At 39.1% G+C, this 17,117-nt stretch overlaps 1 protein-coding gene across 2 annotated transcripts in view; it reads right to left on the bottom strand.

The window, feature by feature from the left end:
* Positions 1-9,206: 9,206 nt before the first annotated feature.
* LOC121911789 (cGMP-dependent protein kinase 2) overlaps positions 9,207-17,117 on the bottom strand; it is a 32,040-nt gene continuing 24,129 nt past the window's right edge. Inside the window, exons 15-21 of one of the 2 annotated variants that reach the window (XR_006099951.1) lie at positions 16,485-16,626; positions 15,680-15,843; positions 12,099-12,221; positions 11,704-11,766; positions 11,501-11,567; positions 9,565-9,777; positions 9,207-9,459 (exon numbers count right to left, since the gene is read on the bottom strand). Coding sequence is in view for 1 of the 2 variants with exons in the window: in XM_042433641.1 (XP_042289575.1) it covers positions 9,682-9,777; positions 11,501-11,567; positions 11,704-11,766; positions 12,099-12,221; positions 15,680-15,843; positions 16,485-16,626 (655 nt within the window). In the remaining variant the exon portion in view is untranslated. Of the gene's footprint in view, positions 9,778-11,500; positions 11,568-11,703; positions 11,767-12,098; positions 12,222-15,679; positions 15,844-16,484; positions 16,627-17,117 lie in introns of both variants that reach the window. The other variant, XM_042433641.1, reaches the window with a different exon arrangement.

The following is a 17,117-nucleotide window of genomic DNA, read 5'->3' as shown; positions in this document are numbered from 1 at the left end:
GTATTAATGGTATTAACAGAACAGTGGGGTGGTGTTGTATCATAATGCACATAATGAAGTGGTATTATATTGTTTTCAGTAAATAAAGGCATAAGTTTACAGTGAGATTAGGTTTACATACCCCTAGGCTTTTTTGGCTGTGTATCTTGCCCATTAAGTGGGTTATTTTCAGTCCTCATTGTTAATTGTTTGTGGGTTTCTTCTGGTTCATCCCTGTAAGAGAAAACTGTTCTGTCCTGACATCTGCTGGTGATCATCAGTAACACATTCACTACACTAAGGCTGCGTTCACACTGCAATCCTTATTGCTCAATTTAGATTTATTGCTCAGATCCATTTTTTTTGTTTGGCTGTTCACCTTATTTTTTAAATGTGGCCAATATCAGATTCCAGTGTGGACATGTCATTGGCCTGAACTGACCAGCATGTGCAAAAGAACAATAACAAAGACATCAAATGCAGCCTGCTGTTGTACAGAATTTAATATGGAAGCCACTGAAGTCAGCATTTACGGTTTCATTTATAAGATGATGTGCAGTGGAAGCCCGCAAATTCATGAGCAGATGACTTATGAGGTCTAACAGCTCACTGTCCCTCCACTGAGTACCTCCCTCGTAACTGTCTTCCATGTTTGTATTCACCGAGTGACTCTCACCAGCGCAGAATTGTGACGAGTCGATCTAGAGTGATATAAAAGCTGCATTAATTCTGATATGACTGTTCAGACTGAGGTCGCATTGCAAAAATCAGACCAGTATCTGATTTACGACCACATATGAAAGGCTACATTCAGACTGCAGGCAAAAGTGGCCCAAATCCAATTTTGTTGCTTATATGTGACTCAGATCTGTATGTTCATAACAGTGTGAACAGCACAAATCACATGGAATCTGATTTTTTCAATTCTGATGGGCCACTTTCATACGTGGTCCTAAATCTGATACATGTCTGTTTTTTTTTATTGTTCTTTTGTGCATGCTGGTCAGTTCAGAACCATGAGCAGCTCACACTGGAATCTGATATTGGCCACATTTAAAAAATAATGTGAACAGCCAAATAAAAAAAAGGATCTGAGCAATAAATCCGACTATGTTCACACTGCCCTCAAAGTGACCCAAATCAGAATTGAAAAGATCAGATTCCATGTGATTTGTGCTGTTCACAGAGTTATGAAAAATTAAAAAAACAGATCTGAGTCACATATAAGCAAAAAAATTGGATTTGGGCCACTTTTCATAATATCCTCCTGACAACTGCCTGATTGACACTGACATTTTCGCCCTCTTTTTATTCCATCTCACAGTTCATGCCTTAGGCTAGTCTGAGGAGTTAGGCACTGTGGTTGATAGGATATGAAACATTGTCACTCCCTCCAGAAAATACATGGGACCACGGTTCTTCAGATACAGATAGCTTTATCTCCCCTCCTCATCACCATCATAAATCACCCTAAGCCACTGTTGAACCGTTCAAATAAACAATTGTACAGAATAAGGACACATTAGTTCTTGAAACCAAAACATAAATCTTCAACAGGCAATGCAGTGTTGCTCTTCTTAAATTTAAAAACTTCTAAATGGAGTTTAGTGTACTTCTCCTGCTTCACATCTGTTTACATGCTCTGCTTCAGGCGAATTGTAACAACAAAAAAAACCAACAAGTTCCTACACAGTGGTGCTACACACATAGATCAGTATCCAGGAAAATAAATCATATAAAAATAAATATGTAACCTGTGACATAAATATTATTTATGGCAGTTAAGGTTACATTTTGCATTTTAATAAAAATATAAACTTGTTTTTCATTGTTGTAATGCAGAGCCCCACATCTTACATCTTAGTCCTGTAGTTCAAAAGAAATTAGTTAGACTAGCTACTTCATCCACCCTTCTTTTCAATGATCTAAAACCGTCTTTAGTATCAGTAAACTACAAACTTGTATGTTTATTCACAAAATGTTATCTCAGCACTCACTGACATGTCAGACTTAGTGTTTTGACCAATTCAGTCAGTCAGTCATATTCTATTAGACAGTCTGAACATCTTCGTCTTTTATCTACTAGTAATGTGGTTAAATTTTTATTTAGATACAGAAACTGTTTTGTGGAATTCAAACTTACATATTGTCCATGACTCATCATCTTTATTTATTAAAACACATCTCAAACAAACTTCCCAAGTAGTGTTGACTGTTGCACATTTTATTTTTGTGTTTATTTTGTGGTGTAATTTCCATCCATCATTATTTTTTATCTTCTCTTAGTTTTTAGGAGAGGTCTTTGTATACCTCTCCTACTCAAGCATGTGTGTATAGCTGAGTATATGTAGATAAAGGTGTGTGTTTTATATTGTTTGTATTGCTTTGTGGACATATCAATTACATCTTTTATAAAGTTGTATCTGTTTAAAATGTGCAAACAAATAAATAAAGCTATTATTAAGCAAAAGTCAACCAGAAAGTATAATCAGTTAATTAACAGGGTACCCCTGCCATTTAGTGTTGCATTTCTATAATGCTGAAGCAGCTGTCTGCAGTTATGAATCAGAATCAAATGGCACTGTGGTGACAACAATAAAATGATGTAAATAAGACTGTTAGAATAATTTCTGAAAAAATACTGAAAACAACTGAATTGTGTTTGTCTTTTTCTATTGATGATGCTGACTGTAACCAACCTTTCTGTTTACCTGTGCATCAGTGAGTGTATATGTACAATATAAGACAGCTTTGGCAGCTGAGAATACAACAGTGCTGCTCTCTTGTAATGTCTATAATTTCCATCCAGCTTCCCCATACCACACCACCCTTGGTACTGTGGGAATGACAAATAATCAAACACTCACAGACCTCTGTGGCAGAATTCCAACTTTGGACAGATGGAACATTTCTCTTTCTGTTTGGAAGGGAAACAATGAGCAGACTGTTTGCCAGAATCCACCTCCAGAGGAATTCAGAAACAAATGTGTAAAATGCATTCAAATGTGTTCTCCCACTGGGCTATTACACCCACTGCAGCACATACCATGGTGGGCAGGCAAAAAGCTCATTCAGTTACAAAAGATGATCTGTTATTACAGCAATCATATCAAGTTCATATTGACCTCATGAATAGTAATTTGCCAAAATAGTCTTTACTCAAGGTCCACTTACTAGCTTCCCCCCCTTGAGCTTTCATCCACATATCATAGTCTTCATTAGCAGATAGGTTTTGGATCAGATGTTCACTCCAGGCCAATGGGCACAAAAAGATAATACAGATGGCTCATGTCAGTCAGTCCATCATTTAAGTTATTTAAAACAAAATGTATTGTCAGGGTTATTTTCTCAGACTTGACACAGAAGACAATATACAACTGTTTTCACAGGTTGAGTAGTCCTCTTCCTGCTTGAAACTTCTTTTGGGCAAACAGCTTTCTCAATTCAGGGGGGTAATGAGGAAGTCCTTAACTGAAAATATGTCACAACTAGGATCACTGTAACAGTTTAAAACAGTTTCTGAAGAGTAATCAGGCATTAAGTCATGGGTGATCAAGTTAATTTATACTTTACTGTAATTTGTATTTCATATTTTGTGTTTTGTACAGTACAAAATCTATATTGAACAACCATAGATCTGACTCAAATTCTGCATTAAAAAAAAAAAATTAAAAAATTGATACAGCTGTCAAGAAACAATCATCCAAACAACAAGTCCCCTCTCTATCTTTCTCTCTGGTGTGTTCTCAGTTCAGAATCAATTGACATTAACTGCTGAGGGCCTCAAAGGGATACATGATCAAATGATCTGTTAAAGCAATGAAAGTAGATGAAATCCTAGGTAGAGTTAGGTAGAGTATAACACCTCTGTTTGAGTTTCATGAAGCATCTGTGTGGCCACTGAGACCAGAGAAACAGTTGATAAGCAGTTAACAGATCTCCATCAACTGGGGGTGGCCAACTACCATTAAGGTTGCAATGGTGATGCTCACTGCTCTATTCCATTTGTCCTTTAATTGAAGCTTATTAAAGTTTCAGGAGCAGGACCACACCTCAACTGCGCCACTTCCAGCATTTCTATAAATACCCACCCAACCCTCTCCTCTTTTATTCTTGTATTCTGCACCAGAACCGAGATCACACAACATCAACTTGAGCACTCTAAAACAATTGAGCCACTACTTCATCATAAGAGCAACATCTTCCATCAACTCACCTGATGTTTCACTGTTCCCATCAGATAATGATCTACTGGGATGAAATCGGGATCCAAAGTTTCCACCTGCCCACAACAACAAACCCAGTAACAGAAGCCGAAAATTTCCCCATCACCTCCATGCCTGATACCCCACTCTCTGTAGTCCAAAAAGTCGTCCAGGAAGCACATGAGTCTGGCAAGCATCAGCTCAGTTTCTTCCATGGTCCGTGTCCCGCCCAGTTCGTCTCTCCTCAACATTCAAGACTACCCAGCTCCTCCAGTCCGCATGTCAAAGTGTCCTTGGGCAAGACACTGAACCTCAAATTGCTCCTGATGGCTGTGCCATCAGTATGTGAACTGACAGGTTGGGACCTCGCATGGTAGCCCCTGTACCCATTCAGCGTATGAATGTGTGTGTGAATGGGTGAATGTGAGTGTAGTGTAAAAGCGCTTTGAGTAGTCTGCACTATACAAGTACAGTCCATTTACCATGATCGGCCCATTTTCTTGTCCGCCATTTCCTAACTCACGCATCAGCATCCTCCGTATCACAACCAGGAAATAGTTGGGAAAGAAATGCATTATTATCAATCTTTCAGCACTGCATGGCAGTACCACCCCCAGCATTAATAGCTTGATTCCAAGCGAAGACTTCTCCCTTCACTGCACCACCATTAACTACGCCTCATCAAAGTCACTTGGAAAGGGTAGTGGCTCTCAAAAGTGGACATCACCAGTGCTTTCAAAGTTCTCCCTATCCATTCTGACTTGTCATTTCTTTGGCATCCACTGGCGAGGTGCATATTATTTCATCATTAGGCTCACTTTCTGTTGTTCAAAAGCAACCCTAAACTCTTCAACACCCTGTCAGAAGCCCTCTGTTTGATCCTGTCTAACAACCATAAGATTCCATTCCTTGTCCATCTCTTGGGCGATTTCCTCATCATTTCCCCTCCGTCATCATCACTTGCTTCCAGCCTGGTCACTCTGACTTCAGTTTTCTCCGATCTTGGGGTTCCACTGTCTGCGGAGAAAACAGAGGGGCCCTCCACATCCATTGAGTTCCTTGGAATCACTCTTTACACAAATCTGTTTCAAGCTTTACTCCCAATCAAAAACCTCAACCAAATCAGTTTTCTGATCTCCAATTTCCTCCTTGCCCCGAGCTGCACCAAATGCCAACTTTATCCTACACATCATTCCCCAAGGGCAAGCCTTTATCTCTCACTTGCTTTCTATTTCTTCTTCCGACCCAACACTCTTGACTTCCATCTCCCTGGACAGTTCAAGCTGTGCCGAATTCTGTATGTGGCTCAACCTTCTTACCAATTGGAATGGAATCATCTTTTATGATGACCAACTGACTCACCCGCATGACATCCATTTGTACACCGATGCCACTCCCTCTGCCGCTTTGGGGGGTTTCTACAACAGAAGATGGTTCATAGCAGAACGGCTCCCGGAAAAATGAATGTCAGGTCACTTCCTCTGCTCTCTTCGAAATCTACCTCTTAATGGCTGCTGCTATTCTGTAGGGCCATGAATGGTCCCACAAGTTCATCCTTAAGTACTCAGACAACCCTGCAGTTGTAGACATAAACGACAAAGGACGCTCCAAATCCCCATCCATCATACCGTTCGTGCCAATATATTCTCTGTGCAGCTCATGTTCCCGGTCACTCCAACGCCATCACTGACTCTCTCTCTGTTTCTCATTTCAGAAGTTCAGAAGCTTGGCCCCTCATGTAGATACCCTCCCAACACTGGTTCCTCTATATTCAGCACTGACATTCATCTTTTAAGTTCCACCCTAATACCCCTGATAATTGATTGCTACATAATCCTCAACCCTCTCATCCTACTGGACAGCTTGGAAAAGCTTCATTACTTTCATGACCAGAACAACATAATCTTCCTGTCGTTAGATCTCATCACCTTTACTTGTTTCATTACCTACGCCCATTCTGTGATAACTATTAAAACACATACCATAAAAGTTTATCTTAGTGGCATCAGCTTCTTCTCCAAACTCATAACTGGCAGTTGGGGCCTGGCCTCCAGCCATCCACAGATAGCTTCACTCCTCAAAGGACTCCTAGTCCAAGAGCCAGCTAAAAAGTTTGCAGGATGTGCTTAATAAGTTCCACATCTCCAGGTGAGAAATGAGGGTAGATGAAATGATAAGCTATCTTAGGTTAGGTCTAGCCTAGGTTAGGTTACCTATGGTATACCTTTGTAATTAAACAGGAGCCAATGATACTCTCTTCTTACATAGAGATAAGGCCACCCTACATTCTGATAGAGAAAAATAAGTGACAGCAACTAAGTTAAAGTATCAAAGGAACTAGAACTTGCATAAGGAGGTCTGTATATTTAATTCAATGTCAAAATGAATGAATTATATCTACCAATATGAAGCGTAAGAGAAAGGAATTCATGCTGCTTGTGCAGAGAGATACTATTCAGTAATATCTGCATTGTAGTGTGCAATACCATCAGGAACATCCAGTAGACACAAGTAAGCCGACCTAAGTGACTTTAAGTTACTGCTGGTATATGAGTTTTGGCGGTTGGTATACAGTAACACACTGAACAGGACGGTGACAGTTGACTTTAAATGCCTTTGCCTCAAAACTAGGGAAACCGATTAAGGTAAGCAGTAAACAGCTGGCATTAGAGCAGTTGACACTTGAATTCAATCAAATGTTTGTGTTGATGGAAGTCACTACTGTTGCCATGTGATGGAGGATAGAAGAGCTCTTATCTTAGTTAAATCTGCTGGATGGTAACAGATGAGCACTGTAAAGACTGCAGCAAGTGGGAGGACAGAATCTGGATTTGAAAAGTATCAGAACCAGGACAGCCTGCAACAGTACTTACCCACCGACCATTCATGCCCTTAATTCTTAATTCACTAATGTGCTATTTTTTTAAAAATTCGGTCTGTAAGACATTGAAAATGTATGGTGGTATACATGGTATACATCTTAGCTGGTTTGTGGTACTGATAGTATCACTATATGAACGCTTGTTTTGATTATTTAATTTTTATGTATTTATTTTGTGATATGAGGTTTTGTTTGTTTTTGTTTTGTGTGAGCTCACCAAAGCAAATTCATATCAACTATGTTCAAATGGCAAAAAAGTATTGGATCTATTAACAAAAGTAAAAAAATAATATTACTTCACAACAAGAGAGAAACATTGCTTTCAAGGCAAAGAAAATTGTGTTAAAGCCAACAGAGGTTCTTGATATGAGCATAAAAATAGACCAAGCCTTATAAAGTAAATTACTACTAGCAGACACACTGTATGTGGCTCTAGGGCTGGCATTATTGGTCTGTTGGTAGGTTGGTCCACGGTTTCACCCCAGACTGAAATATCTCAACAACTGCTGAATGGATTGTCATGAAATTTGTCACAGACATAGGAGGAAGATGAATATAAGGATGAATTATAACAATTTTTTGTTATCTCTTATCTTTTCATCTAGTGCCATCATCAATTCAAATTTTAATGTGTCCAATACTTTAGTGTATGACCAAATACCTACAAAACTACATAATAACATTCCCATCAGCCTCAGCTGTACTTTGTGTTAACTGGTTTATTAAACTAAGAACATAAACATTATGGACCCTATCTTACACCTGGTGCAAAGTGGCGCCAAGTGTGACGCAAGTGTCTTTGCTATTTCAAATTCCCGTCCAGCGCCCACGTTGTTTAAATAGCAAATACACTTGCGCCCATCTGAGTGCCCATAGGTGTGTTGGTCTTAAAATGAGGTGTGGTCAGGCACATTGTTGGCACATTGACATCTTGAGGCAGTGGAAAGCGATTGCATGATTGACCAACAAAAACCTAAAAAAAAAATAGGCAGATGCACAACACACGTACACCATGCTTGTTACACACACAGAAACGTGCAGCAGCGCACAAACATGCAAAAGATTACAAATAAAAGGATTACAATGTGAAAGAGTATTATTATGTAAATTAACATATTTTAAAAAACTACATGTCCTAATGATTAGTCATCATATTTATCAGAATTAGCTAATTGCAGTAATGATGGATGAAATTGTCTAATTATTTGACTGAATCGTGGCAATACACATAAGTATTTAAACAGACTGGTCAGATTGTGGTTGTCTGTCAAGACCCAGCAAACGGATATCAACAATGGATCAGACTCGGATGGACTTTCCTGCTACATCAATACATGAGGACATGAGGAACAGCTGAAGAAATAAATGAGGTGAAAACAATGATTAAACTAAAAAAGGCAAGAACTCTGGACAGCTCCCAGCTGCTGCTGGGGAGGGAGGGTCCAGGAGCAGCAGGGGACAGTGTGCTTGTTATGGATCGTGCACTTTCACTTTGTGAATGAGCAGATCCGTTGTCTCTGCAGAGAAGCGTACCTTCTTATTACTTGGCAAATGCGCCATTATAATAGCAATCCGCCAAGGTGCAAGTGCACCTGGCTTTTCAGGGGAATGGAAGATGACACTTTCATTAGTTTGTTGCATGTTATGCCCCAAACACAACCACGAGTAATTAAGAGACTAAGGACAGCCCTTTTGAACCATGCGTCTGGCACTACGACCATTTTTTCCACCATTAAACTAGTAAAAGTGATTTTCGACACACCCGAAATGCATTTGTGCCATACGCTTCAGACATGCATGCATATTGTAGTCACAACCTCAATGAAAATACAATGTTAATTCCCTTGTAAATCCTGCGCTTAGGCTTTTTGTCTGACCACTGTCAACATATGTTTATAGCAAAGCTTGGTGCCAAATTGACAAAGTAGTACTCTTTCAAAGAATGATATTCTTGTAGATAAGCCTCTGTTTAGGCCATATATATAATTATAGAACATTAAAACACCCTAACCCTAACCCCAGCTGATGAAATTCTTTCAGGGTGACGTTTAATAAATTATGCTTTTTATTATAATTCATTAGAAACCAAGACATATCATTCATATAATATGTGACACATTTATTTATTTAAATGACAAAGACCTTGAAAATATTATATAAAGCAACAACACATTTTGTAATTTTATTACCTGTGAAAATAATACATAACATGTGCAAGGCTGGTTTTAAAAACTGTGAAAAATGAGAAGATTTAAAATGTTGTTCCATGGAGGCTGTCATAGACTATCCGCTGTCTTGCTGATGTGGGATTTAGAAAAACAAATGGCTTCTCACAAAGCAAGTCCAGTACAGACAGGGTGTGATGGAAGTACTGATCACTGCAGCATGATGTGGCTGTTGAAGCAGCAAAGGTAAACAGGGAAAAGGAAGTAGTATGAACAGACAAATTTTTACAGTACAGGTTTTACAGTAGCAGGCTGCATGTTCATTCTCAGTTACCATGGTGACGTGCTCCATTTCAAGTCAGCCAAAGCTTCAGGAGTTAGCTTGCTAACTCATTGCTGCTTCAAAAGCCAGATGTGTAGTTGTTGCACAGACTGTGTATGATCGGAGTCTTCAGAAGTCTTTATCCCATCCAGACAGCTCATCAGGAGGCTCCTCTGTGTCCGGAGGAAAGATGTCAAAGTGACTGTGATCCATTGGCCCCCTCAGCTGCACAAACAAATGAAATCATTATACTTTTTCAGCATGTGATCATTCACAAGAGCTGGATTCCCCTCTCAGTGCACATCCTTATAATTAATGGGGCTACTTCAATTTGCATAATGACATGTATACATGTAAACAGCTGAGAGGATATAAATCTAAGTAACAGAGTGCTCTTTTCATTTGAAGGAAGACTTTTGTGTTGGGACTGCAGAATGATATTTAGATCAAAGAGGTTTGTCTGTTTTTACGTCAAAATATTTAGGAATGATTATTTTTCCTATTTTTCAAGCACAGCCAGAGCAGCCACATATTATATTTCATTTTTAGACATGTATCTTAAGCATATAAATCATATCAGACCTTTTGTAATATCACATAGAATGCAATTTAATACCTTTTTCACAGTGATACCGGCCACAGTATGAAAGTATGATGGAAAACCAGGATAAGGACAACAATACCTGCAACTATTTATCATTACATCACATGTTTCTTCCCAGCAGTATATAACAATATTTCCTCTTGATATAATTAATTAAATCAAAGCAACCTGGACCTGGATAAAAATTGATGGATCAACGGATTAACCAATGAAAAGTGATTAATTACCTTAAGTTTTTGCTGAAATTAACACATTGTGAGTGGATGAGCTTCCTAGCTACTGTAGCTGCAGTAGTGACACCACAAAAAAGGATCAAAGAGCTTCCTGCAGCACCTTCCACTGTCGAATCAGTTTCATAGCCCACAACCACATGCAAACACATTTTATAACCAACACAGCAGTCAAAAGAACATATTTAAGACTTTTGTAAATGGAATTTACTTTTAATATCTTCTAAGGCTCTTTCTTGGGGAATCTAAAATTCAATGCAAGACCTGCAGATACCCTGACATAGCAGCACTGTAGTAATCAACACATCGTTTTTCTACATCTAGAATCTTGGTCAGTGGTCTCATCTATTACTATCTTTGTCTAGATTGACTCCAGTTGTCTGTTGGAGCAGACTGGAGCAGCTGCTCTTCTGACAGTTTGCTGTCTGTCCACCACAGACACACAGTATTCTTTAATATCTCCTCACTGTTTTGCTGTTATTGTTGTTATTTACACACATTTAAATACAGGTTTCTCTAAAATTCTGTGGAAGAAGTCACAAAGTGCAAACTGCTAAGTAAATTAGTCTTTTCTCTTTGTTTTTGCAGTGATTTTCAGTGATGTCATCAGTCTGCTAGTAGGTATGAGGTGTGTGCTGAGCTGGATTTGGAGGATGGTCAACAGAATATGTGCAAGTAAAGCAACATTACCAAATCTTAACTTACAGACACCTCCTTGTTAATAGACTACACCACTAGATGTTTCCTGTTGCTTTCAAACTTTTCAAAATCTGAAAGATTAATGAGTTAATATAGGTTTACCAGTTGACTCTCACTATGAACAACAAGACAACAGTATAGAACATACATCAGTCTGAAGACTGTCTTAACTAAAGCCCTGCTACAAAGTTGTGTTATTTATTTTTAAATCTCTTCTATTAAAAATCATAAGGATTTGTCATCTTACTGTCATATGATGTGGATAATACTGCACACAGGCTCACAGGCTAACATTTTTACTATTCCTGCATGTCATAAAAAGACAATTACAATAAACTGAAATGTTTTTAATATAAATGCAGTGTAGTACTGGCTGTCTGCTTGTTCACACTCAGGAAACAAAGGCTAATCTCACCTCTCTCTTCAGTGGAGATGAGAGTTTGTGACGCCTCAAACCCTCCCAGTTGAAGCCTTGGAACCACCTTCAATAAACACACACACACACATGCCAACTTTACTAGAATTTACAATGTTTAAGATAATGTTGGTGTGAACACTGTTTGGCTCCACAGCATGAGTTTATAATGATGTTGATGTGATTTGGAGAGTGAGACCTACTTGTGTTTCTTGATGTCAATGATGCCATTCTTTTTGTTTCCCAGCCTATCCACTGGGTTTAGTCTGAGAGGGAAAGAGAGGGCCGTACATGTCAGGTTTAATAGACCTGTGGAACAGCCAGGAAACTTCACCAGGACACACATTACTGAATCAGTCAAGCACATGGCTTAATAACTGCAGCAGAACACAGAAGTGTATGACCAATGTGGATTAGACCCACATCAGTGTGACTGTTGTTCTCAGCTGTGGTGTAACATCACTGCAACATAATCATCAGGTCATTATTCTAAATGATGCTGCCTGGTGTGCTCCACATCTCTGATTATGTCTGTTTAAATGTCACTGAGCAGCATTAATTATCCTTGTATCTAATATAGGCTGGTGCGTCACCGTACTTGCAGAGTCTCCTGATGAGGTCGTCTGGACGCTTGCCTATTCTCTTAGGGAAGTCCACTTTCTCAATGCCGTGGAGGACCATGGTGTAGATCTTTATGGGGTCTGAGCCAGCAAAGGGGGGGCTGGAGAGAAAACAGGGTCTTATTTTTCCTGTTCATTGCAAAGATAAAAATGAAGACTGGTCTGTTTAAAAACAGTGCAATACTGAATGACTTGAAAATCTGTAATGCAAATGTCAGTTCATTGTCATTATGTGGTAACACACCTGGTATTCAAACACAATGGGCTTCATGCAAAATCACCCATATGAATTTCTATTCATTCTTAAAGGAAGTTCAACATTCTGGAAAATACATCTATCTTAGCACAAAGACGGGGGGAACAGCTAGCCTGGCTCTGTCCAAAGTTCAAAAACACACCAATACCTCTAAAGCTCACTGATTAACATGCCTGTTAATTGTATTTAACCTGTGCACAGACAGAAATGTTAACCACTAGGGATGTCTCTTGAAACCTAGTTATGAATTGGAACCGGTGCTAAAATTTTAAGAACCCAGGGTATTTTTAAGGTCAGTTCTTTTAACAATACTTTTTTGCGTTTTGGTGTAACTTATGGTCGTGCCGCAATCTCTCCTCTCTGTTCTCTCCTCTGCTCTCTGTGTTTGACCGAGGGCGGGGCTCAGCTCCTGCACACAACACACATACAAACACACAGAGCAGACAGCAGAGCAGAGAGGCTGCAGTGGAGACAGTGAAACAGATTTATCAAGTTGATGACAACTACACTTGTTACTGTAAGTGCAATAAAACCTTCACAAGTAAAAAGCCAATACGTACTTTATCAAACCACCTGTTCAACAAGCATGAACATGTAGAAAAGCGATATTTTTATCTGCTTAGCCCACAGTCTCTCATTCACTGCAGGTATGTTTTGCACAACCACAGTGTGCTAGTTAGGCTAATAGCGAATTGTTATGAACTAGCTAAAACAAAAGATGTGTGTATGTAGCCTAATGTTGTGTTCACACCAAATGTGAAGCAAATTTTTCGCGCGTTGAGATTACATATAAAGCCAATGTAAAGACGTGAATAGACGCAAATTCGCATGTATTTGCGCTGGGCACTGCGAATGGCGTGAATAACTCGCTGTGAATGGTGCAAATATGCAAAATTTGCATTGCAAATGACGAGAAATTCACATGTAAGCTTATTCGCGCAAGTTGAAAATATTCAACTTCAGAATGTTGTTGAATGTTGTATGAATGTTGTTAGCAGGAGGCCTGAGCTAGTAGGCAGGCTGAGCTTCAGTAACATCACTGGCTGGCTCCCATTGTCCAGGTGGGGACTAGTTGGTGCCTGCCATTGCTCACTGGCTGTTTGGGGCGAATAAGCACAAATGATCCCGCGGCCAAACTTGCGCGAATTACGTGAACAAAAACAAATGTTCCTGCGTTCAAACTCGTAACAGCATTTCTTTGAGATGGATGATAAAGCGGGCAAACTTCTGGTCCACCAAGCCTGCACAGCCTTGGCCTCCAGACCGATTCTTAGACTCAGATCCCCAGCAGGTGAAATCATCTCCAACCTTGTGGGAGTAAATGAGTTATTTTCTATCTATTACTCAGAATTTTACACTTCAGATTCTCTCCTGATATTTGGGAAGACGACAACCCTCTTGATCAGTTTCCCTTCCTTAAAGTTGACAAGAATCTTGCCAGAGGACGGGGTGACCCTATATCTATTCAGGAAATACAAGAGGGTGTTTTCATTACCAAGTCATTCAATAACATATTTCACAAAAATTCCTTCCCCCTATTTGAAAAGTGTAAGAAATATCTGAATAGGTGGTCTACCTTGTCTCTGGTAGTTAGTGTCAGTCTGATCAAGATTTTTGTTCTACCTAAATTTTCATACCTCTTTCAGCATGTCCCATTGTTCGTAAGAAATTGTTTTTCTTTCAAACTGGACAAAATTATATCCTCATTTTATGGGGCAACAAACCAGCCCATATTAGGAGAACAGCTCTCCAGCTTCCCAAGGACAGGAGTGGTTTAGCACCGCCCAACTTTATTCAATACTACTGGGCATGAAATATTGAGAAATTGCTCTATTGGAAAAGATGTGGCCATACATACCAGTTTGGACCTGTATGGAGCTCCTATCATCTCATTTTTCTTTCTCTGTTATGTTCCTGTTATGTTGATCTCTGGCTGTCACTAATATCAGTGAAAGCCCAGATGTTACCCACTCCATTAAAATATGGACCAAATTTTGTAAATTTCTGCCAACATAGGTCTTCTACATTAGCTTTGGTTCACAATAACCATCTATTTGAACCATCTTGCCTTGACCCCACATTTCGCACTTGGTCGGAATCATTATCTTCCATCATTGAGAGATAGAGGCATTACCTCTATCTCTGAACTTTACAACAATGAAGTTTTCCTGTCCTTCACTGAACTCTCACTGAAATTTGGCCTCCCTAATAGCCACCTGTTTTCATTTTTTCCAGATCAGGCAGTTTGTCCAGAAGCAATTTCCTCACTTCCCCAGTCGCCCTCCTGACTCTAAAATTGACTCTTCTGAATCTTGGTCTTGTCAAAGACATCTCACATCAGTTATTTATAATTTAATATGCTCTTTAAATCCTGATGTCTCTATCAGTCCCAAAAGAACATGGGAGGATGACTTGGGAATGGGACTGCCTGATGACAAATGGAAACATTTGTCATCCATTTAAAAATCGGTTCCTCCTCAACAGAGGAAGAACAGAGGAATGACTGACAGTGACTGATGTCTGTGTTCTTCATTCATTCTAAACTTCACTCAGTATTTTGATGTCAGGAATATTATTTATTTCATTGACATTTTAGATTTGTTTTCAGTGAGATATTATTGAGTTTGTATAGTTACTTTGCTGTTACATATTGTTATATTTAAAATATAAATCAATTCTAATCCTGTTCTGAAATTACTCTTTTCTTAAATAATATACTTTTTAAAAAGCAATTATTTAGTAATGAAAATGAACTGATAAGAGTATTGATAAAATCTTAACAATCCTAACAATACCCATCTCTATTTACCACAATGACAACAACATCATTTCTGCGCAGCACAGTGTGGGTTTCTAGATAATCAGTGAGCACAGGTTTTGGTTTGGGGACATTGTTACCAAACTTGCAACCTCATTGGGCCTCACACAAGAACATTCTTTTATTCTTATCCTAAAACTCACTTTTTTCTGTGAGGGGGTCTGGGCGACAGGTCTGGACCACTTCTAACTTTCATTTGTACATTTGATTGAAAATTGATGAATGCCACACATTTTCTTGAACAAATCTCTTCATATGAGTGGACTTGCACTGTGCCTACAAGCACAAAGTGACTGCAGCCAGCATTGTTCAGCGAGAAATAATTCTAGCACTTAACTCCCCCTAAAACCACTGTCATTCTTACATTTCTGTTTGTGTACAAATTAAACAAATGAGATATGATGTGTCACACTCACAGCCACAGACAACTTCAAAATGATTTTTTCTCTGAGTTAGACAAATCACAACATATCTTACTGACTTACTTGCCAGTGAGAAGTTCAAATATGAGGATTCCCAAAGACCAGCAATCAGCTCCAAAGTCATGGCCTTTGTTCATGATAACTTCTGGGGCTACGTACTCCGGGGTCCCACAGAATGTCCAAGTCTTCTTTCCAAGGCCGATCTTTTTAGCAAAGCCAAAGTCTGCCTGAGGAAATGTAGAGGAATTAGGGAGATATGTCAGAAATAATGCTACTGAGTACTGTGATAGCCCAGTTACATGTCTCTTAGGTTGAGCTGTGCCCTCCCAAACAATTTCTTTTGACTCTTTGTTGTCATTAGGTGATGTTAAAACTAGTAATTTACAATTAAACTGTGACACATTGTTTCATAAAACAATTTTATTAATCATTAGCAATGAGTTAGGATCTTGTGGATTAAACTGAGAAACTATTTACAGCTAATGCTAATGGTATTCCTTTATTTTTTTGTAATGTATAGGCCTAGTATTTCTCTGTTCCCCCCTTCTTGTGTTCATTGCCTGGCCAGAAAGGTATAAAAGTTCCCCTTTTGTGTCTTTGTGAGTCATCTCAGTATGTTCATCGCTTAGGCTTGTAGCGCAATTTCTGATTTAGACCTCAGTTCATAGGAGGCAAGAAAGAGCTGCATTATTTTGCCTGTTAAATGTTCACATTTCAGTTGAAGTGATTGTTTGTCATGAACATTAAAATTTTGGTAAATAGAACCCTTGAATTTCACTGTGTGTCTTATGCCTGACTTGCTTGGTCTCTGACAAGTACTATTATTTAAAGGCCATCACTCTAGCAACCATTATAACATGTGGCTTACCATTTTGACATAACCCTCAGCATCCAGGAGAAGGTTTTCAGGTTTCAGGTCTCTGTAGACGATGCCCATGGTATGGAGGTAATCAAAGGCCTCTAAGACACAACCAGTACAGAATCTGGCTGTGGATTCCTCAAAATAACTCCTGGTAGGAGAGGAAAACATCAATAAATTAATGTCTTGTGAATACGCAGAGCAGATTAGTGGACAAGATTAGGAGGGTCAGTTGTGACTTAATATCCAGCAGAACCACCTGACAATCACCATGGACTCTGAGCAAACTGAGATAGTAACCACCAGTTACCATCTCAGGTACATTTACAAAGGATTTGTGTCCCTTTTTAGGCACTTTACATTCAAAATGATATTTGTTGTTATTTACTAAAGGACCGCACAGAGAATTTAATGTTTGCAGAAATCAGGTTTTATCATACACACAGGGAGGGAAAGAGACTGTAGCAGGGAGAAACAGGGAGAGAGAGAGAGAGAGAGAGAGAGAGAGAGAGAGAGAGAGAGCGAGAGAGACAAACACAACAAACAAAATTAAAAGCTGCATTATAAAGTGACTTTACTAGAGCTCAGCACCACAACACTGTACAAAGGATCAGCGATGCTGGCTGTTATTTTTCACATCAT

The sequence above is a fragment of the Thunnus maccoyii genome, chromosome 14 (genome assembly GCF_910596095.1).
Source record: "Thunnus maccoyii chromosome 14, fThuMac1.1, whole genome shotgun sequence".
Lineage (NCBI taxonomy): Eukaryota > Metazoa > Chordata > Actinopteri > Scombriformes > Scombridae > Thunnus > Thunnus maccoyii.
This window is presented reverse-complemented; position numbering and strand designations above follow the sequence as displayed.